Source organism: Trachurus trachurus (assembly GCF_905171665.1).
Source record: "Trachurus trachurus genome assembly, chromosome: 2".
In the NCBI taxonomy this organism is placed as follows: domain Eukaryota; kingdom Metazoa; phylum Chordata; class Actinopteri; order Carangiformes; family Carangidae; genus Trachurus; species Trachurus trachurus.
In genome coordinates, this window is record NC_139914.1 from 13,512,080 (window position 1) to 13,533,877 (window position 21,798).

At 42.4% G+C, this 21,798-nt stretch overlaps 1 protein-coding gene across 1 annotated transcript; it reads right to left on the bottom strand.

Moving 5' to 3' along the window:
- Positions 1-6,073: 6,073 nt before the first annotated feature.
- mxra5a (matrix-remodelling associated 5a) lies at positions 6,074-21,441 on the bottom strand. The gene is made up of 8 exons (XM_083988655.1): positions 21,212-21,441; positions 20,740-20,949; positions 19,890-20,019; positions 18,261-18,651; positions 13,376-17,191; positions 11,780-12,698; positions 10,811-11,137; positions 6,074-9,045 (listed from the first exon to the last, which is right to left on the bottom strand). Exons 2-8 carry the CDS (start codon positions 20,919-20,921, stop codon positions 7,464-7,466), a joined length of 7,347 nt encoding a protein of 2,448 aa, XP_083844781.1. The 5' UTR covers positions 20,922-20,949; positions 21,212-21,441; the 3' UTR covers positions 6,074-7,463.
- Positions 21,442-21,798: the final 357 nt, after the last annotated feature.

Consider the following 21,798-nt stretch of genomic DNA (forward strand, 5'->3'; position numbering starts at 1 on the left):
TAAGGATTAATTGTAGCTGCAGAGATATATTTTGACATCAATATATAGTTTATTATTTCATGTTAATTGTCTTTTGTAGCTCAGGTGGTTTAATTAGCCTTTTACTTTTTGACAGTGTTTGTTTTCAGTTACGTGTGCTGAGATCTTAGTACTTGGATTAGCTGTGTTTAAAACTAATTAAGTACATTTTCTCTGCTGTACTTGTACTTTATTTCAGTATTGCTACCTTCGCTGCTAGATTTTCAGGGAAAGAAACATTGTATTTTCTACTCCGCCACATTTATTTGACAGCTTTAGTTAAAGTAAGATACTGTCACGACTGTTCCCTGAAGCACACACGTTCCCTTTCACCTTGGAGAAAAAGTTGACCGCCTCATTGTCAATGTATGTTTCAGACTGATAAGAATAGAATAGCTTTATATAAGTGCAGTCCATGTAGAATTAACACTGTAAAAAAATCTTTAAGCCAAGTAAACTCAAACAGAAAGGACAGTGATCTCTGTATTTCAGAATTTAATGCACCACAGCCTGCAAGATTTTATTCCCTCAAATAATCAGCAGCTGAGTTAATGTGTATAAATCTTTGCTGTAACGATTAGCCGCATTTTTGTTAGCATAAATATGACCTGTCAACCGGGAGAAGCCAGTCATGTCAGCCTCACTGTGGTAATTACAAGTCTGGGCTTGACAAGGTGTGTCAACACACGCAGCAAACACTGATATTAATTAACCAAGGTGCCAGTCGAAGATATTTAAAGGCAAAATTAAATGTTATATAATCACAGTAATATTGTTAACCAGTTTGAAGTGTCAAGATTAGTCGACTGCATTACGAAATGGAATTAAAGTTGGTCAACATGAACTCCTCAGGGACATAAACTATAAACTATATCAGTCTCAGCTGGACATTATACTGTATTTAGAGTTAATATGGTAACACTTAATATAATTCAGCCATTCTTCGCTCTATCAAAGCCACACCCCTTTTCCCATTTAGTTACATAGATGAAGATGGCGCACACACTCCGGGCTTTAAAGTCTAAACTGGTAAAAAAAAAAAAAAAAGATGCTGAAATCCAATGTCATTTCTACCTACAGAGCAACTAAACCACATATGAAAGTTTGAAGAAAACTAAATTCTGCCTTCAGTCTTTCTTGCAGAACCAGCGCTGACCCCTCAAAGAATTCATCACACAAACCCAGTCTATTTGTTTTGACAGTGTGGGAATGACATCCGTACGTGCTTCCAAGAAATTCCACTTTTGTTGGGCACATAAGTGCTAAAAGGAAGATGGAACTGAACGCCACACTTGGTCAAAAAAAAAATCAGGAACTGTTTTGTCTAAGTTGGCGAGGCACCTGGGTTTACTCAGCGTCCTTGTTTACTCTTTTTTTCCAAGTCGGATTAGATGAACAAATAAAGCAAATAATGTCCCTGTCTGGAACTTCACTGACACACTGCAAAAACTCAAAATCTTTCCAAGAATATTTGTCTTATTTCTTGTCAAAATGTCTCATTTCTAGTCAAAACTAATCTCTTTCCACTTAAAATAAGACTCATCACCTAAAAATGAACTTGTTTTTAGATCATTTTCACTTGTTTCAAACTAATTTTCACTTGAAATAAGTAGAAAAATCTGCCAGTGAAAGCAAGTTTTTTTGTGCTTGTAATAAGAAAGAAAAACTTGCTCCACTATCAGATTTTTCTACTTATTTCAAGTGAAAATCTGCTTGAAAGAAGTAAAACGTGTCTAAAAACAAGCTACTTTTTAATATGTTGATTTCTATTTTAAGTATAATGAGATTTGTTTTGACTAGAAATAAGACAAATATTCTTGGTAAGATATTTGAGTTTTTGCAGTGAACTCGTCTGTGTCTTGATGAGCACACAGCTTTCTGCTTGAAGAGGAAAAAGTAAAGAGTGTGCAGTGCACCCAGGTGTGGCTACACACTCCACGCCAGTCGACCCTTTGTGAGATTGCCTTACGATCCTTAAAGAGCGGAGGAGCGGGAAATGTGATAACTGCCCCATATGTTTTGGGTTAACGGCTCTGAACCGCCTCCGCTCATCATTTACATGAGGCGTCGCATGACTATTTTGATTCATGCTTTGAGCCACTCAGCTAATTCACTCGGCGGTTCAACCAGAGGTTTGGGATTCTAATGACCCTATGGTTTTGTTTTTTGCGATCAGGCTAATTAAGGATTCCCGGAGTAATGACAATCAGCTGCGGCGGGGGGATATCGAGTGAACTCGTCTCAAGGCCCATGATGGGGTGGAGCAGACGGGTGGAGTTGGGGCGGTGGACCCACTGAAACTGGGCCTCAAACCAAACCAGATTCCCACAATTAGACGAGTAAGCACACTGCATTTCAATTTCTAACGTCATTGGGGTAAATATCTCGGCAAGCTCCAACTTATTCCCACAACAGGAGGTGATATGGGTCTAAAGTTTTGCTATTTTTGAGGTGTTTGTACCGGTTTATGCTTTACTCAACACCAACTCCCCAACGCTGCACCAGAACCCCGACTCCCAGAGTCAACAAGAAATGCTGCATTCACCTGGAGTTTGGCCGATGTCTGCTGTCTTCTGTGAATGCAGCATTAGTAAGGTCATTGCGTCAACTTCAACCAAAGAGTTTTCACCACAACTACCCAACTTGCGTAGTGCAAACTAAAGAACAAACAAGAAACCAAGCAGAGTTGGAGGGTATACTGTATATACTGAGCAGCAGGCAGGTGATTGGTCGAGGATGCTCAGGTGAAGGTAGTAGTACTGATGGGGTGGGAGTTATGGAGGCCCGGAGGTGCAAACCAACATTACAAAATCTGAAACACTTTTACAAAGCTTGAGACAAATTTACATTTTAGAAAAGAAATTAACAAGAAATTAACGAAACAAATGTACAAATAACATCAACCCGGAAAGGGAATGTACCAACTCCAGGGTTGAACCGAAAGTGATAATGGGAGCAGCCAAAACGAGTTGTTGTGTAGCTCGTATTGGCCGCTCCCGTTATCACTTTCGGTTCAACCCCGGAGTTGGTACATTCCCTTTCCGGTTGATGTCATTTGTAAATTTGTTTTGGGACTTATAAATGTGTTATGGTAATGATATTTTGTTTTATGATATGTAAAAATGTTTTCTAAAATGTAAATTTGTCTCAAACTTTGTAAAAGTGTTTCACATTTTGTAATGTTGATTTGCACCTCCCGGCCACCGTAGGGAGCGGCCAGCAGGTGGACCAGGAAGGAGTCTGGGGAATGGAAATACCGGGCAGAGAGCGGTACCATGAAGGACGATTCAAGATACGGACCGGACGACCTCCAACCTGCCGATTAACAGAAGTCCGGATCGACCTCAGGCAGAAACTCTGGGTTATTATTAAAAGAATTCTCCAACTACAACAACAAAGCACACTCGGGGCCTTGATGTTCAGATATAAATATTAAATGGCTTTAATATATTTTGGATACTTTGATCGTTTTCAAAGATGTGGCTTGACTCTAAATTCAGAAATTCCCAACACACCCTCCATCCTCCGACTTCCTGAAGCCACTTATGATGAGTAATATTTCAGGACTCTACTTTTTAATTTAATGTCTCTATAAAGTATTAGTTCTAAATCTTTAAGTCTCTCTCTGTCTCATCACTCAGTGCAGTGTTTGGCTGAGCTGGAGGCATGCCTCACACCCCCGGGACAGACCCTCTGATTGGTGTATGCTGGAGAGTAATGGGGATGTAAATCCCCCCCGCTGCGGCCCTCAAATCCTCACCTGCAGTCTTCAACCAGTCTGGGCGGAAATCCCTTGGAACCAGGCGGAGCGGAGAGCGCTGAAACATCCTGCGGCTCGGCTGCTGGTAGAAGATCCCAAAAATACAATAAGTCAGAGATTCTTTCACAATATGGGCAAAATTGTCATGGAATTATTTTTGTTTCATCTGTTTCTCTCTCTCTCTTGGCCCCCACCCACCCATCCCTGCACCCTGATACTGTTTCTCTCTCTCGCACTAAAGCAGCATATTTCTCTAACTTAATCAGTAACAATAAACACAAATCTATATTTCATCTTGACACTGAGCTAAATTTACTTACTTGATTAAGCCCAGCTTCTGCAGCCCTGGAACCAGCTGCGCATGATGCATTCTGCTGGAATAAACTTTGAGACTGCATCAATTTAAAATGATCATCTAAACTGGTATTTGCTTCCAAACACATCACCTGCCTCCTCGACGCTTTGAAAATCCTGAATTCTCATGTGACTGTGTGAGTATTGGTAGATTGAACTCTCAGCAGTCACATTCCTGAGCAGGGAACACAAAATACCATCAAGGCCAGGAAAGTCAGAGTGTCATATCTTTCCAATTTAGGAGCTTATTTACTTACGCTGATGATCATATGATTTATGTTGAGGAGAGCTCGGCGCTGGTGCGAGCACGCTGTGAAAAACAAGCACGGCATCACACATGCACGCCTCTAATTTGCTCAGAGAGCTAAAGCTGAGCCTGATGAAAACGTCAACATCACAGGAGCCACAGAGGAAGACAGGGGTTAGCTTTCATTACCACGGAGTCTCCACATCCACGCTGTGCTCTCATGCGCTGAAGAATGGAGCAGTCCTTTCAATTTTCCTTCAAAATTGCAGTTGCTCCGTTGCACAGACATGAAGTGCCTTGATGTTTCCAGATGTATTGATCTGGTTGCTGTAGGACACAGATTCTCCGCAGCCGCAGCTTCCTAGTAACGTCTTTGATTCATCAATCAGCTGCAGCAACATGTAAAAAAAAATCTCCAGTCATTCACAGATCAGTCGCTTCTCTCCCTGAAGCTGCTCTTCATTTTGCTGCATCTGAGCAGAGGAGCGTGTGATTTGATTACAAGTGATCTATTAAAGTGGGACTTCATTTTCAGTTTCCTATGATGTCAGTTTCTCAAGTCAGAGCAGTGACACACACAGGGAAGTCATTCCAAGAGCATAAACATGTGAAGACTTAGCCTTAGGATTGGGTATGAAGTCAATTTTATTGATTCTGATTCAAATTTTAAACCTGCTAATCAATTCTGGGAGTTATTGATTACCTATTTCAATTCCAAAATGGTTAAAGAGGAAAAGAAAAATTCTCAGTGGTAGTTAAATATGAATATGACATAGCAGATCTGAGGTAAAACCCTCAGAGAGACCAAATCCAGCAAGCCTGGGACGGCAGGGCTTAGAATTATTATGGCCACTGCTTCGTTATGACATCACAAAATAAAAACAAAACAAAAAAACAGCTTTATAATTAAACTTAACATGGACATCTACCTTTAAATGACATGGGACCTTTAATTCTGATGACCTATTGAGTCATGAGAGTAAACTACAACCACGCATTGGGGAAGACAGGTGGGCGCAACATGCAGGTTTTTTCCAAACTGCATCAACACAGGTTCTGGGTTACAAACACACGGCTTTATAACAAAATTAGGTCATGGCAAATCACCGCTAATCACTGCAGTCTAATCAGTTTTCATCATGGAAAATGTTGAGTTCATCTGCAAGGAGATCATTCGAAGGAAGTTACATGACCGCAGCACCGGTTGACCTCGCTCCCCTGACTGACTGGCTGACTGACTGACTGACTTCCCAAGAAGTGACTCTTGCAGGTCGTATGTGCTGAACTAATGGGGGATTTCCTCAAGGCTCCAGATGTTTCTTCTTTCTGGATTGCAGCTACATTCCCAAAGCAATGATTTTAATGATACTAGGCTTAAAGAGAGAGTGATGGTGACCTACTTGCTTCATCCAAAACGATGAAGTTGAATATTTTTTCAGGTGTTTAGCTCCTCTGAACAAAAACTACACTTAATTTGAATAATTTTATTACGTTTGTTGGTTTATTTAAGCATTTTTGGCTTTTTTTTTTAACCTTCTTACCATAACCCATTTAAAAAACATTATTCTCACTCATTGGTGTCATCTATAGTACGATGACAAATACTCTTGAATCATCATTTTTTTTTACCCTGCCTCAGCAATAAAGAAGTTTTTTGTTTTTAACTCGGATCTTCGTAGAAAGGAATGGAAATCTTTTCTTAAACTATTTATTAAACTATGAGAAAACTGCTTTGCATCACAGTCTGTCAAAAATATAATTTACAAATGAGGACAGAGAACCTGCATCAGCACTTTTCAGACGCAGATACAAAGATGGTGCACACCAGTGGGAGCAGGGAACAAGCAGTTATTGAAATATCTGACTCCAGTAAAGGCAACACAGGAGATACTTAATATAGACATTTGTACAATGCACACAACATCCACAGACTTAAAAATCCAACATTAGACATATTTTCCATCAGTTTTGTAATTAAGTTAAACAATATTTCCCTGTTAAACTGCTTAATATAATCGTTTCTTATCAGAAACTGCCTTGTGTTATCAAATCAAAGGTACATGATTGGATCTTAAAGAGGCAAATGCTGGTGTCGTTTTAAGCTGGAGATGCCACTTTCCCCTACTCAAACCTTTTTAGTGTTGGGAAAAAATCAGGTTGTCAGGTTGTTGAGAGTAAAAAGCATCTCAAAACTAGTGAAAACGATTTGAATGTAATGGGACAACAGGCATTTATTTACATTAAAGGTCCCATATTGTATAAAGGTTGATTTCATTTAGGGTTTTAAAGCAGGTCTAGGTTCTCTATCAGCACTATGGAAGCATAAAAGTGCTCTGTGCACAGAAGAATGCACACAACATATATTCAGTAACTGCTGTCAGGACTTGTGTAACTTTGTGATGTCATACCCATCTAGACCCGACATCTATCCTTATAGGATTTATCCTTAAAGGATTTGGTTTCTCTGAGTGTTTACCTGGAATCTACTAGACAGCCAATCCGAATATTTCTATCTTCTCATGGATCAGCACTCTAAATAAAAAAAACAGAAGAAATGGGACCTGAACAGGACAATAAATAGTGAAAATTTGATAACCTATTAGTTAACGTTAGCATTCAAGCACTTAAGGGTAAGCAGAGTTGGAATACTTTCAATCACAATAAAGTTAAATCAGCATTGTCTTTGGTAAGCTATACTTTTAAAGTCATTACAGAATTCCATAAGTGAGACACAGAGGACTAGTGGTTAGTGGACTTATTGATTGCATTGCATTTTTCAACATTAAAGTAGAATGATTTGGTAAAAGCTGAAGCATTCTTTAGCCAAAACCAAATTGCACAACAAAGCAATTTAAACCAAAAGAGGAAGGTCAAGTGACATTCCCAATCTATGGGCTGAACTATGGTGCACAAAATACCATCAACTTTTGACCTTTGTGCAGTATTGAATGCACCACTCACCAATCTCATCATTGTGACAGCAGTTTTTTTAAAACATTTGTATCAATACAACATTAGCTGCTTTCAAAGGGCAGTTGCTTGGGCATACAGTATGGCATTGACCACGATGAACAGTGAAATTCCTCAAAACACATTTAGAAATGTGGCTTTAGAGTCTACACCAATGGCGTTCCTGGCTGTGCACCTGTAGACGCCGGCATCTCTTTGCGTGGGGTTCTGGATGATGAGGGAACCTTGCGGATGAAGGTACTTGTTCCCAAAAACACGTGGCTGCGCGCTGACAGCCAGGCGGGCTTTGTCCGGAGTTTCCCAAGCTACATCCACTCTAGGAATCCCTGTTGCTACGCAGTTTAGCTGAACAGCAACTCCACGTTTAGCATAAGTCACAGAGGGAGGGCCGTTGGTAATTTGCGGTGGGTATGCAATCACAGTTACTGATACAGGGAGCAGAGAGCTACCATACTCGTTTGCTGCGCGGCATACGTAGGATCCCCGATCATAGACTGTCACTTGTTGAATTGCTAGCGTCCCATTGGACAGTATGGAATACCGTCCAGCTCTCTGCGGTGTGTTGAGGACAACTCCACTGGGTAGCGTCCATGTTAGCCTGAGGGGTTTGCCACTAGTTAAACAATGAAGCCAAAGTGTTTCCCCATTCGTAATACTAACTTGAGAGTTGTATTTGTTGATGATCTCTGGCTTTCTCCCCGGGGACAATGTGATTACCCGTTCCAGAAGCCCTACAGAATTCCGGCCCAGGCAGCGATACATACCGGCATCACCAACAGACGGGTTGTTGATGATCAAAGAGCCACCGGGCTGATGGAAATACTTAGAAAATCGAGCACCACTTCGTAAAGGCGTTCCATTGGGTAAGATCCAAGTGACGTGAGGTAGTATTAAGCCCTCGAAGGAGCAATTCAAAGCCATAGCGTTTCCCACAGTCAACGACAGACTGTCCGTTTTTGGGCCTCTAACTCCGACAACCTCTCGAACATCCAAATTAACCACCAGCCTAACCTCGCCTCCTTCGTTACGAGCGATGCAAACCAGCTGCCCCGAGTCTGTCCTTTTGGGGGATCGGATTTCCAAGGTACCGTTGAGGTGAACAGACATCCTCTTGCTGTAGTACGGCGCAGGTAGGATCACGTTTCCTGGAAGAACCCACATGACGCGAGGGGTGGGGGTTCCCTTCGCCACACAGTCCACCATCTTCTGCTGATCCTGGATGGCCGTTACCTTGACAGCACTGGTGGCTTCTCTCAGGCCGTTGATCATTGGAGGAGTTACCAGGACGTCCAACTTGATGACTTTAAGGTCTTGTCCTGCACCGTTCCTGGCAATGCAGGTGTAGTTACCTCCATCAGAGCGTTGGGCCTTTTGAACAACCAACGTCCCGTCATCCAGGACCTGGTATTTGTCTAATTCGGGGGAAATCACTCTATTTGTAGGGGATATCCATGTTTTCACTGGTATTGGTTCCCCTTTGACAATACATCTCAACGTAACGGTCTCACCGTAGAAAACCCTGACAGCCTTTTGATCTTTATCCTGGATTTGCGGTGGCGAAGCCGCAGCCTTCACTTTGACTCTGACCTTCATTTCGTCTTTTCCGAGTTGGTTCTCGGCGTAGCAAGTGTAGTCACCTTCTTCTGGTATGCCCACATCGTTGAAAATCAGTGTCCCGTTGTCAAACACAAGGTACCTTCAGGAAGCAAAGTGGAGGCAGATACAAATTGTTATAGTTTGATGGCTGTATCTGTCAGTTATGACATGTATTGTGTGCAATGTGCATTAAAGGAGAATTCTGGTCATTTTTGATCCCTAAATCGTTTTCCTGATGGTCACCCAGTGTTGGGGGGAGCAAAAAATGCGACTTAAATCGATACAGGCAAACCGGAGTTACGCCATGGCTAGACGGCGCTAGCGCTAGCGACAACGCTAAACTATGGGGGCAATTCTTTCAGCCACAACAAAGACTCAAAAAACAATCAAATACCTATGGTACATGACTCGAATCATGATATTTTAGACATTACACTATGAGTTCAGTGGTGTGTCATAAGGATTCGAGTCATGCACCATAGATATTTGATTGTTTTTTGAGTGTTTGTTGTGGTTGAAAGAATTGGCCCCATTGGTTAGCATTGTCGCTTTCGCTAGCGCCGTCTAGCCATGGTGTAACTCCAGTTTGCCTGCATCAATTTTAGTCGCGTTTTTTTCTCCCCCCAACACTGGGTGACCATCAGGACAACGATTTAGGGGTCAAATATGACCGGAATTCTCCTTTAATGGAATAAAAAAGAACATTTTAGTAATATACAGTTTAGTATTTTAAGATTAGATGGCATGCAATATGACAAAGTTTTCTTTAGGTGGTGCACTTGGATGTTCTGTCTTGCTGTGGTAAGCATAGTATTATTTAAATTCTGGTTGTTGGTGTTTCTGTGTTCGTCTGTGTTGTTTTGGTACTCTGTACCCATTTACTTTTGCTGGTACTTTTAAGCTTATTTGCTGTCAAACACTGGAACAAGGGAAGCAATTGTCACTGCAATAGTACAAAAAATTGGGAGAAGAAAGTGTTAGGTCACTTTAATCCAAAGCTATTTTAGAAAACAATGCAATATTGGTTTGTCATATTGCTTTATTCTCTACCTGGTTGTTTCAGGATGACCATGTGAGTGTAAATGACTGCTCTTAAAGAGAGCTGAATTTGCTTCATTACTGTATATGAAATGACCCAGAAACACAGCTGCCTTCCCTTTCTCCCCCTGACTCACTCTCTCTCTTAATATTTGGTTGCCCAACCCCAAAAGACTGACAGGTCATATTTACAGTTTACAGTTCCATGTGTCGTAGCAGGAAGCAATAAATACAGCTGAAATACTAAGGGCTTTTTGTACTGTAGTAGCACATGCCAGAATTGGTTCATGAAGTAATTTTCTGTGGAAGTTGAGAGTCATTAATCTTTGGGTTGTGTGCTGCCATTGTAGCTCAGAGTAAGGAGGTACTTTCCAGTGATAATAATCAACTTGGCTTTAATTTGATGAAGTAATAACATATGGACATTTCTAATGGTCTTTAAATGTCTTAATTGATAAATTGCAGGGCTGTTGTTAAATAACTTAAATGATCTGAGTTTTTTAAAGGTTCCATAGTGTGTGAGGGTAAATTTCCAGTCCTTTTTTGAGCAGCAGGAAAATATATGCTTTGAACCTCTCTTGTGAGTGGATGAATGCAGATTTCCAGTAAACTAAGAGAAACCAAATCCTGCAAGGCTGGTTGATATGTCCAGTCAGGTGGGGTGAGTGATTTGTTGTGACATCACAAAGTTCAGGAAATGCTAATGGCTTATTTTACATTTTTTTATATGGAAATTTGCCTTGATACAACACTGTCCCTTTAATATCCCCATGCAGTCCATCCCAAACAGTGATATACAATGTTATTGAATACCAGCCCAAGCCTACCTGCGACTGCGTCCTCCACTGACACGGTCCTTCTGCTTGACCGGGTTGACCATGGTGCCATCTGGCAGTGCCCAGCTGATCTCAGGGTTGGGGAACCCAGAGGCCACACAGTCCACCTTCAGGTCTCCACCATACACCACCTCCTGACTGGATCGCTGCTGCTTCTGCTCGATCTTGGCTGGCCTGGTCAGCACATTGACCCGCAGCTGGACGTAGTCATCGCCGATCTTGTTACGTGCCACGCACATGTAGTCGCCGCCATCCTCAGCTCTCACAGATTGAATGGTTATAGTGCCGTTCAGGTACACCTTAATTCTGGGGTCAAAACTGAAGGAATAAAAAACAAAACGATCAGAAGTCATTAAACCAAGGTATCTATTAAAAAAAAACTGTTTAAACTGTACACACTAAAAAATGTTGGGTTATCTCTGTAACCCAATTTCTGAGTTATTGGTGTTGGGTTATTTTTCCAGAGTGTAACCCATTTTCAGGGTTATAGGCTATGAATTTAACCCAATTCCTGGGTTGTTTAAGTAATTGGATTTTTTTTTTTTTTTTTTTTTTTTTTTTTTTTTACAAAAGTTTACTTTTAATATTAAAACATAAGATAATCAATCAAGAAAGTTTCCTTTCTCTTTTGAAGAGGTACTAATGATAAGTAATTGTACTTGGAGGACCACTTAACCACTTTTCAATCTAGGTCTGCAGGGAGCGCTCCAAACTTGTTAACCAGTGACACCACTGCCATTCATTTCTGTGACAGTGGTGTCACTTGGTAGAAAAGTTTGGAGCACTCTCTGTAGTTTTTAACAACCAAACTGTTGAGTTAAAAAAAATAACCCAATTTTAACCCAACTGCTGGTTCGAATAAGGATGAATAAGGGGTTCGTCCTTATTTGAACCAGCAGCTGGGTTAAAATTGGGTTATTTTTTAACCCAACTGCTTTTAGTGTGTAATTTTTGCTTCACCTGTACTGAGCATCAACCAGTTTCTTTGAGGGTGTCCTCCAGATGATCCAGGGATCTGGCTGTCCTGTCGCCACACAGTTGAGCAGCAGTTTACCCCCATATATCACATCTGTCCTCTGGGGGGATGATGAGATGATACTGGCTTTTGATGAGTATAGATGCCTCCTTGTGGTCAAGAACACGGTTCTCTTGCTGGATGCGACCGCATTACTGGCTGAACACTCATAACGGCCAACATTGGCTGGGCCCAGTCCCCGTATGTAGAGGGTCCCATTTGGGAAGACAACAAGGTTGCGTTGGGTAAAGACCTGGGAAGCAGCGAGTTGTACGCCATCGGGTGTAACCCAGCGGATGACAGGTGGAGGCGTGCCCGTGGCAGTGCAGTGAATGTAGGCATTGCTGCCCTCTGGGACGGTGGTGTTTTCTTGTTGAGTCTGTTGAATCACAGGTGGCGACCCTGACACAGAGAGGTGGACTGAGATACTATCAGCTCCAGCTGTACTGCTGCCAGTGCACTTATAAGTCCCTCGGTCCGTGGAACTGGCCTGGGTGATCCGGAGGGTACCATTACTCAGGACCACTACACGCTGCTGAAGTGACATGCCAATTGGCGCAGCAGCCATGTGGACCTGGTTCGGGAGCATCCATGTCACTCTTGGCGTCGGATACCCCTCTACTTTGCACTCCAAATCCACTTTGCCCCCCAAGGGCACTGTGATGTCTCTATTCCGAGGCTGGAGCATCCTTGGATGCTGAGACATAACCACAAGGTTGACCACTAATTTGTCTTCTCCATACTGGTTCTGGACCATGCACAAGTACTGGCCTTCATCCATGGGTTGTGTTTTCCTGATGATTAATGTACCATTGGCGTGGACCTCAAACCTCTGGACCCTCGTGTTCTGAGCTATACTTGTCCCTGTGTGAATGAAAAGACAGACAGACATTTCACATTTAAAGAGAAATATTGAAAGCAGAAAATAAAATAAACAAGGTCAAACTGTGATTCATTACTGCAACATAATCTGACAAAGGAATAAAACACCAACATTTTAGACAAAGTTGAGTTGGAAAGCTTTGAGAGGCATTGCTGTAAGTGAAATTTCTGTTGTATTTATAAATATAATCCAGCTGGTGCTTTATATATGAAAGCCATGAAAGGCAAGTGAATGTTTTTATTCTTTTCTGGATATTTTTTAAAGAAAAATGTTGACTTGCCTTTCAGAGCTTCCATTCACTTATCTGACATAGAAATGTGAAATATTTGATTGTGACTGACACTAAAAGTAAATAGATCCTCAAAATTAATAGACATATATTAATTTACTTTATGTTGTTTCCATTAAAGGTAATCTTATATTACAATATATAATGCTTATGCAAGTCAAGCTTATCTCTGATATTTGACAATGACATCACGTTAGAGATACAATATTTCGTATCACATACTGTCGTATCAGCATTTTTACAATATCAGACTATTCATTGTGGTTTTGAAAAAATAATCATTGTTCAAATATTTGAATTATTAGACTATTTCAGATTTTCTACAATACTGTTTGTAAAGCTTAATATCTGAGTTTGAGCCATACATACCACTAGCAACATTAGTCCATGACAGGAAGGGCTTTGGCTCGCCTTTGGCCTCACAGGGAAGCTGAGCATCTGTTTCAGCTTTCACAGTGAAAGTCTGGAAATTGCTCTTAGTTATCCTTGGCCTCTCTCTTGGAAGAGATCCTGGTCCAGGTAGCTGGAGCATTGTGGAGACTTCCTGAGTGCTTGTTAGCGGCGTCACTGTGAATGGATTAGTTTGGATTGGAGTAATCATCGGGGCAGGGGTGGCCGTCTGCTCGGTTGTCTGCCTGCTGGTCGGCTTTAAGGCTGGGGAGGTTTCTGTGTTGTGAGGTGTGGGGTGGTAGTCTGATACTCTCCTAGGCTCTGGTGTGGTGTTGATAGGTACAGTTTGTTGGTCTTGATTGGAAACCTCCTGGGTAGTGGCCTCCAACAATGGTCCCATTGTAGTTCCTGTAGATGTTATGGATGGTGTGGCATGTGATGCCTCTTTGGATGGGACCTCAGGATTAGGCATTGATGATACAGTGGGTGGAGGTGTTGTCATAATCGTACTTGTGGTGGGATAATCAACAATTACTCCCATATTTGCAGCTTGATCAAGATCTCTGTCCACTTCTGACTCAGAGCTTTGATATTTGTCATCTTGAGTAGATGTCTTTATGGTAACCTGTTCGGTCTCCAGATCACCCTCAAAATCTCTACTTGGGGCTGTAATTAAGTCACTTGAAGCATCTCCAAAAGTCGTACTGATTTCATGCTCGACCGGAGAAGCAGTTGAAGCAGGCGCGAACATCATCTTTTCATCGTTCTCGTTGGGCGCGTATTCATAGTCCGATAAGTTGTCTTCAACTTCTGTTGGCGCTGTCGGAGTGATGCTTGGCCTTTGTGTCTCCAAAGGTCTTACAGGTGGAGGAGGGCTGTTTGTAGACCTTTGCTGAATGGTTGAAGCATCCGTTTCCAAGATGTCTGGAGAAGATGAATTCTCTACAGTACTTAAGGTTGTTTGAGAACTTGTCTTTCCGTGACCCACCCCTGGAAAGGCTGTTGGAAACGATGGTGCCTCCGATGTGCTTCTGAATAGTGGTTTGGCCGGGGTAAAAAGGCTGTCCTTAGTTTTGGCTGGTAACGAAGAGGGTTTGGTGGCCGCCTCACTGTCGTGCATGGAGACTGTGCTTTCTGTATGACTCAGTCTGCCTGATGACGCCGCCTGGCTGCTGCTGAATGGAACAGTGGTATTGAATTTGGCGATCGTAACTTGGAATGGGTCTATTATTAGCCGTGTGGAGGCAGTGGTCCTGGGGGCTTTTGTAGGTGTGGTGGTTGGTTCATCCTGCTTTTGTTTCCTTCTGTTTGGTCTTTTCTTGCCTTTACCATTTCTTTTTCTGGAATTCGGCGGTCGTTTTCGCGAGGCTCTCCTTGTTGTAGGGGGCGAGGTTGTTGTTGTCGGGGATGCCGTTGTTAGCATTGCTTGAGGCTCCAAATAATCAAGTGCTGTATCCTTTGGCTGAGTGTGGAGCTGTGGTGTTGTTGCAGTCTCACTAAGATATTTTCCATTTTCTTCTTGGCCGGTCTCTGAATCATTTGGGTCAACCAAAGGGATAATTTTACTTCCACTTGAAGAAAGCTCTCTGTCATTATTAGTGCTGGCAACGACATCGGGTCTTGCAGTATTCCCGATCCCCTCTGACGCCTTGGACCAATCAGCTGTTTTGACTCCATCAACATCTGTGTTTGTGCTGTGGTTCTCTTGTAGAGAAAATGTACTGCTGCTGCTTGCGCTGTTTGTGTTCGCTTGCCAGAAAGTGACAACATGGAGGGGAACAGATGTGGTCTGTGGGAAGAAAAGTACACTATTTGGAGTTGTATACAGATCCAAGTTTGCATCATGGGTTGTGTGCATTGTGTGTGGCTCTGTTGTAGGATGTAGATGAGTTTCTACTGTATTATCTGTGGTGTGGATCTGGTTTGATGCCACGTCGCTTCCCTGGCTTTGTGTATTTTGTTTATTAGTCTCTATTTGTGTGCGTTGTGTTGGAATCTGTGGTGTTGTTAGGTAATCCTGGCCATCTCTCTCTGCTGCAGTCACGCCATCTGATGATCCTTCAATAGTTTCCTGTGACGGCGTTGTCTGCTCTGTTGGTCTCCCCTCTGTTGTGTGTTGACCTGGAGTCGGGGTCACAGTAGTCTGAGCGTTTCTATCTCGTATCTTTGCCAAAATGTCAGCCCATTTCTCTGGATCTATTTTACTCTTTGTCATATTAATCCTCCGCCTGCTCTCCACTATACTCTTCCTGTCTTCAACGCGAGACGTCATCGGTTTTCGTGGAACTTGCGGCCTCCGCCACATATTCCTTGACGGATGGATGCCCCTCCTTCCTGGGACCACACCCTCTGGGATTCTTCTCCTTGGAGGATTCAATGGAGATACCTCTTGGGTTACTTCAGGGTCCCCTGATGCCTCCTCCATATTCTCCGTGGGGACTTTAATCTGAGTGTTCACGCCTGAAGCTGACTGAGGTCTTGGTAGAAGCTTCCTCAAAGGTCTAACCAGCCCTTTGCGCCTGATAACAGTCACTTTTGCAGCCAGTGTATCCACACCATGTTGATTTATAGCAATGCATTTGTAATAACCGTTGTCCGATAGCTGAGTCTGTTGGATATGTAAAGTCCCATTGGAATAGACCAAAGCTCTGGAAGATTTGGCTTGAGGACTAACTATATTGTTGCTTGGTAGAATCCAGTTAATCTCAGCATCAGGGGAGCCGGAGGCCAGACAGGGAAGAGAGATGGGGGTCCCAGCAAATCCCTCAATGGGGGTAATTGAGGTATCCTCTCCTGAGAGGGGACTGGAGGATTCTTGAACTGTCAGATGGAACGGCAGGACATCCAGGTCTCCGTGAACCTTAGCGATGCAGTAGTAAATTCCTGCGTCTTTGTGGCTGACAGATTTAATAATCAGCTGTCCATCACTGGACACAGACACCCTGTTGTCTGGACTGCTGTACGGTGCCTCCACCTTGGAGCCATCTGGAAGCATCCAGTGAATGACTGCTTGGTCAGAGCTTTGCACACTACAGTCAATTTGTCTCTGGCTTCCCACGATAGCGCTCAGTGCTTTTTGAGTTTTGTTTGTTGACTCGATTAAGACCCAAGTCCTTCTTTGTCTCCGCACCAGCTCCGCCTCCACAATCTCTGACAGCTCTGTACTCAGGGTCAGTTTCACCACCTTGGCTGATGATTGAAGTCTGTTCAGTTGGAGGTCTGCAGTTGTCTGCATCAACCAAGCCGGCTGGGCCATGACGTTTGCTTTAACACCTGTGTAGTAGAGTGCATCTTTCTCAGAGTCTTGTCGATACACATAGGTTGGATGAGGCTCTTTGCTGAGCATAATCTCCCTTTGTAAGTGGGCTGGGACATTGCTGTAGTAAGCAATCAGCCTCCACAGTTGCTCATATTTTTCTCTATCAACGGGACATTCCAGATCCACTGACAAAGTGATGTTGGAGGCCAGCTGCAGCTGGTCGACCTGCTCCCAGTTGATCTTGGTTATATCGTTGGGCTCGCCAATACTACAATCCAGAGCCACCTCATTTCCATGTTCATCAGACAGGCCCAGTGAAATGTTTCCAAAAGGCTCCCTGAAGTTGTCTGCAGTCATGACCTCACTTTCAGTTTCCTCAGGTGGGGAAGCTCTGTGAGGAGAGCTGATGATGGGACCAGTGCAGACCAGGTTCTCCACAGCCTGAAGCTCCTTCATCTGGAGGTGCCTGGGGAAGGAGCACATGGGGCAGAGCTGACCACCAGGAAGGGCCCTGTCCTTCTTACACTTCAACACACCTGGGGCAAAAGAAGGCAAAACAAGTCTTAGTTCACTCATCTGAAAAATATGATGTAAAAGTTAAAAAACTGCAGTGGAGGAATTAAAGGGATAGTTCAACATTTTGGCAAATTGGCCCATTGCCATAAGCCCTATAGTCATAGCAGTAGGTTCATTACCTTTATTTGTCGGTGCAAGATATTTCTTGGTTTCCCTCATCAAACTCATCAAATACACAATCCAACAACTCCAAAACGCTCTGGTGGACAAGTTGTGACCTGCACATTCACCACGCTATGAGATAATAACGAAACGTTACCAGACAGAGTTGTTTTAGAGGTAAATTCATGCAAAACCGCTGATGCACGTTGCCTTCAGGGGCAGTTTTTCAGCAAGCAGTCTCTGCATTTACCCAGGGGCGTAACCAGACATTTTTGATAGGGGTGGCCCAAGTGGGGCACTGGCTTATGGTGGGGTGGCATGAAGCGTGAGCACGTGCACACACAAACACACACCCACACAGGTTTTGGCCATATACCCATTTTGTCTGCAAAACCCATATCTACTTAAATTACTATCACTGCAAGAAAAACTAGACTGGGAAATGCAGAAAATGCAAAATACAAGAGTGGCAACATACAATTGTGATAGAAAACCTCAATGAGAAAAGAATTACTTGACAAAAGCCAGTATAAGCAATGTATAAAATGCCTCTGACTGGCCATATAGCCCATTATATTTTGGGGTGGCCAATCAGATTGCAGGGGTGGCCCGTGCCACCCAAGGCCACTCCCTGAAAGCTACTGCATTTACCTCGAAAACAACTCCGTCTCATAACGTTCCGTTATTATCTCATAGTGTGGTGAATGTGGAGTTGTTGGATTGTGTATTTGATGAGATGGATGAGGAAAACCAAGAAATCCCATGAGCCTCCGTAGCGAAGCTCTGAGCAGCTTGCCGCTCTGCTCCGCCGTTCTAAAAATAGCTTGCACCGACAATTAAAGGTAACGAACCTACTGCTATGACTATAGGGATTATGGCAATGGGCCAATTTGCCAAAATGTTGACCAATCCCTTTAAAGGTCTCACCTGGTGAGGTTTTATCCCAGTTATGGATCCATCTCATGTTGCAGTCACAGGTCCACGGGTTCCCATGGAGATACAGATTCTCCAGCTGAGGCATGGTCGCCACCAGCCTGGAGGGAAGCGAGGTCAGTCCATTGTCCGACAGGTACAGGTGCCTCAGCGTGGAGACGTGGAAGTGGCCCATCAGTGTGAAGGTGGTGAATGTTTCCGGGTGCAGCTGTTGGAGCTGGTTTCCCTCCAGCTGCAGCAGCCGCAGCGAGGTGAGGCCCTGGAAGGCGTCCGGGTGGATGAACTCCAGTCGGTTGTGGTCGAGGTGCAACCGGGCCAAAGACCAGAGACCGTGCAGCGTGTGTCTGTTGAGCTCCTTCAGCTTGTTGTAGCTCATCTTCAACATCTAAAGAGCAGCAAAAGAAATACAAAGAATTTTCAGTATGTAAAGAAATGAGTGTGTCTGACAACCACAAGGTGCTTATTATTATTTATTTGGGTATTATTTACCGACTTAGTTTATTTGTTGCTCTGTTCAGTTTGTCTTTGTATGTATGAATGTGTTTGTATATGTTTTTATATGTATATGACAATATAGAGAGATAAAGATTAGTAATCATATGTTAGAATAAATCTATATCTATATAAATATAATAATATATTAGAATAAATCCAGTTAAATAACTCATTGTATAGACTATAATGACTAGATAACTTGATAATTTATGAATAAGGGGTGGGAGTAAATAAGTTTTACTTCTTCCCACTCCTTTTCGGATAAAAAAAAAAAAAAATCAAATTATCTTTATTTTCAATTATTTTATTTTATTTTGTTCATATGTTGTCTTTGCAATGTTTTTATTTGTTATGTCTGTCCATTTCTGTATTATGTTTTATTTCTTTTAACATGTCCGAAATAAACTAAAACTAACTAACTAACTAACTAACTAACTAACTAACTAACTAACTAACTAACTAACTAACTAACTAACTAACTAACTAACTAACAGCAAGGAAAAAGGAAGTCACAGTAATCTAATATCTTTTACGTTGCCACACCCAATTACTGACATATTTCATAAATTCCATATTAATTTATATGTTTTTTAGCTGTGAAATGACCAACGTGCTCAGTCCACAGAGAAATTCACACAGCCTGTATTCAGAAACTGAACTTTAATATGAGTTGTCACCACAAAGCGGTCACCATCCTCAGCTATGCCCCAAGCCTCTCCCACCTGGACCCTGGACCCTGGACCTGGGTTTTCAAAGTGCTTATGCTTCCTCAAAATCTGCTATAGTTTCACTAAATCACCAAGCCAACCGTCAGGCCAAATACAGACCACAACAGCCCACAGACCTGTTGTTGCTTGAGCTCCAGAGAGAAACCTGAGACAGTAGATAAAACCGCAGCACTACTCTTGAGATGGTTTTTGGTTCTTGAAACCACAAATATATCATATTATGGACAGCACTTCAAAATAAAACACATTGGGACTGTGAAATATGGGATCTTTCATATATTCATTATTCTTAAGGTTACATTTTTAGAGGACGTGGTCATTCTAGAAACACAACAGAGCTATAATTGGACATTTAATGGTCCGGACAGGGTGATTGTGGATTGATGATGAGTCAGCGTACCTGCAATGAAGCGAGGTCCCTGAACGCACCATCAGGTAGAGTGTGGATGTCATTTCCATGAACCATCAGCAGCTCCAGCTTCCTGAGACCAGCCAGTGATTTGTCTGTGATCGTATTAATACTGTTGAACCTGAAACAACAAAAACCAGAATAAAAATTGAACGCAATAATACACAAGCCTGGATTTGCTTTATCAACTACACATTTACATACACATGCATACATACATTCATATACACTGCAAAAACTCAAAATCTTACCAAGAATATTTGTCTTATTTCCAGTCAAAATGTCATTTCTAGTCAAAACAAATCTCATTATACCTAAAATAAGTATATTTATACATATACATACATAGTTATACATAAAAAGTAGCTTGTTTTTAGACAATTTTTACTTATTTCAAGCAGATTTTCACTTGAAATAAGTAGAAAAATCTGATAGTGGAGCAAGTTTTTCTTTCTTATTACCAGCACAAAAAACTTCCTTTCACTGGCAGATTTTTCTACTTATTTCAAGTGAAAATTAGTTTGAAACAAGTCAAAATTATCTAATAATAAGTCAATTTTTAGGTGATGAGTCTTATTTTAAGTGGAAAGAGTTTAGTTTTGACTAGAAATGAGACATTTTGACAAAAAATAAGATAAATATTCTTGGAAAGATTTTTTTTGCAGTGTACATATAAATGCATGCATACATGTTTGCATATGTGTATTATGCATGCATGCATATACACACATGCAGACATAAAGGGCTTACACACATACATGCATACAAACAGACAATCAGATATACACTCGCATACAACACCCCCCCTCCCTCCCTTTTTTTTTTTTTTTTTTTTTTTTACCCTAGGTTAATGCGCTCCACGTGTTTCGGCACAGCAGCCGGGATGGTGAAGAGAGAGCGGAAGGTGCAGTGGAGCTCTGTGGGCTGGGGGCAGGAGCAGGGCCGGGGGCAGGGGACAGGGGCAACAGGAGCCAGCAGCGCCACAACCAGCAGCAGCAGAGTCCGCAGGACGCACATCTTCATCCTCGGGGGGAGCACTGACTCACAGCAGCTGTCCGAGGAACGAGAGCAATAATCAGCATTTTGCACACATGCATCTTAATAAAAATAATAATTATAAACAGTTCCATAAATGCTGTGAGATGTGACCCGAGTTGGGCTGCAGTTTCTGGGGTATTCTCTGTCCCCATCACCGGTGAACTCCGGTAAATATGCGCACAGCGCGGCGCAGCGGGGCTTCAGCCAAAGTGCTCTTTAAATATTTAATTTCAACTTCAGCTTATTTCGTTGCTATGAAATATAGATGCTCTTACCTCAAACCCTTGATAGCCTTTCTCCTGGGAAATCCTCATATTCCATTTCAACATGGATTAAATCAGGAAACCGCACAGTTGGAGCAGAAGTGGAGGAAAAAGTTAAAACTTCAAAGACAAAGGAAATAAAGTCGGCTATAGGTGTTGCAAAATAAGAAAGAAAATGACAGAAAAAAAGGAAAGAATATGATCTCTGGGTTAATGTAAAATCCTAAATGTCAGTGCGCGCTGTGGATCTCCACTAAGGACTGAGACAGACTGTGCAGCGCGCGCTGTGGAGACGCAACAGGAGGAGCCACGAGGACATATGAGGGTGAAGAGACTTTCAGTGGGAGTTCTACTTTTTTTTTCTCTTCTCCTTCTTCTTCTAGTGGGACTTGACTGAGAATATGATCCTGTAACGGAGCCAAACACACTCTCATGCTGCTGAGTGAATGTTGATGTCGCTGGGATAGACTCTCAGTGAGTCACACTCAAACCGCTAGAAATTAGATTAACCTCAATAGCTGACAGTTAGAGGATGGGAGAGGCTGGAGGTAATCTGAAGCTGAATAAACTTGTGGCATCAAGGGGGGGAGGAAGGGGGG

What these genes read in the sequence shown, in the direction of transcription:
- mxra5a (XM_083988655.1), bottom strand. Translation starts at nt 20,921, where the DNA reads ATGAAGATGTGCGTCCTGCGGACTCTGCTGCTGCTGGTTGTGGCGCTG. An exon ending in GTGGAGCGCATTAACCTAGG is followed by an intron (nt 20,020 to 20,739) that starts GTAAAAAAAAAA and finishes TTGTTGTTTCAG; the next exon opens with GTTCAACAGTATTAATACGA. An exon ending in AGTGGAGGACGCAGTCGCAG is followed by an intron (nt 9,046 to 10,810) that starts GTAGGCTTGGGC and finishes TGCTTCCTGAAG; the next exon opens with GTACCTTGTGTTTGACAACG.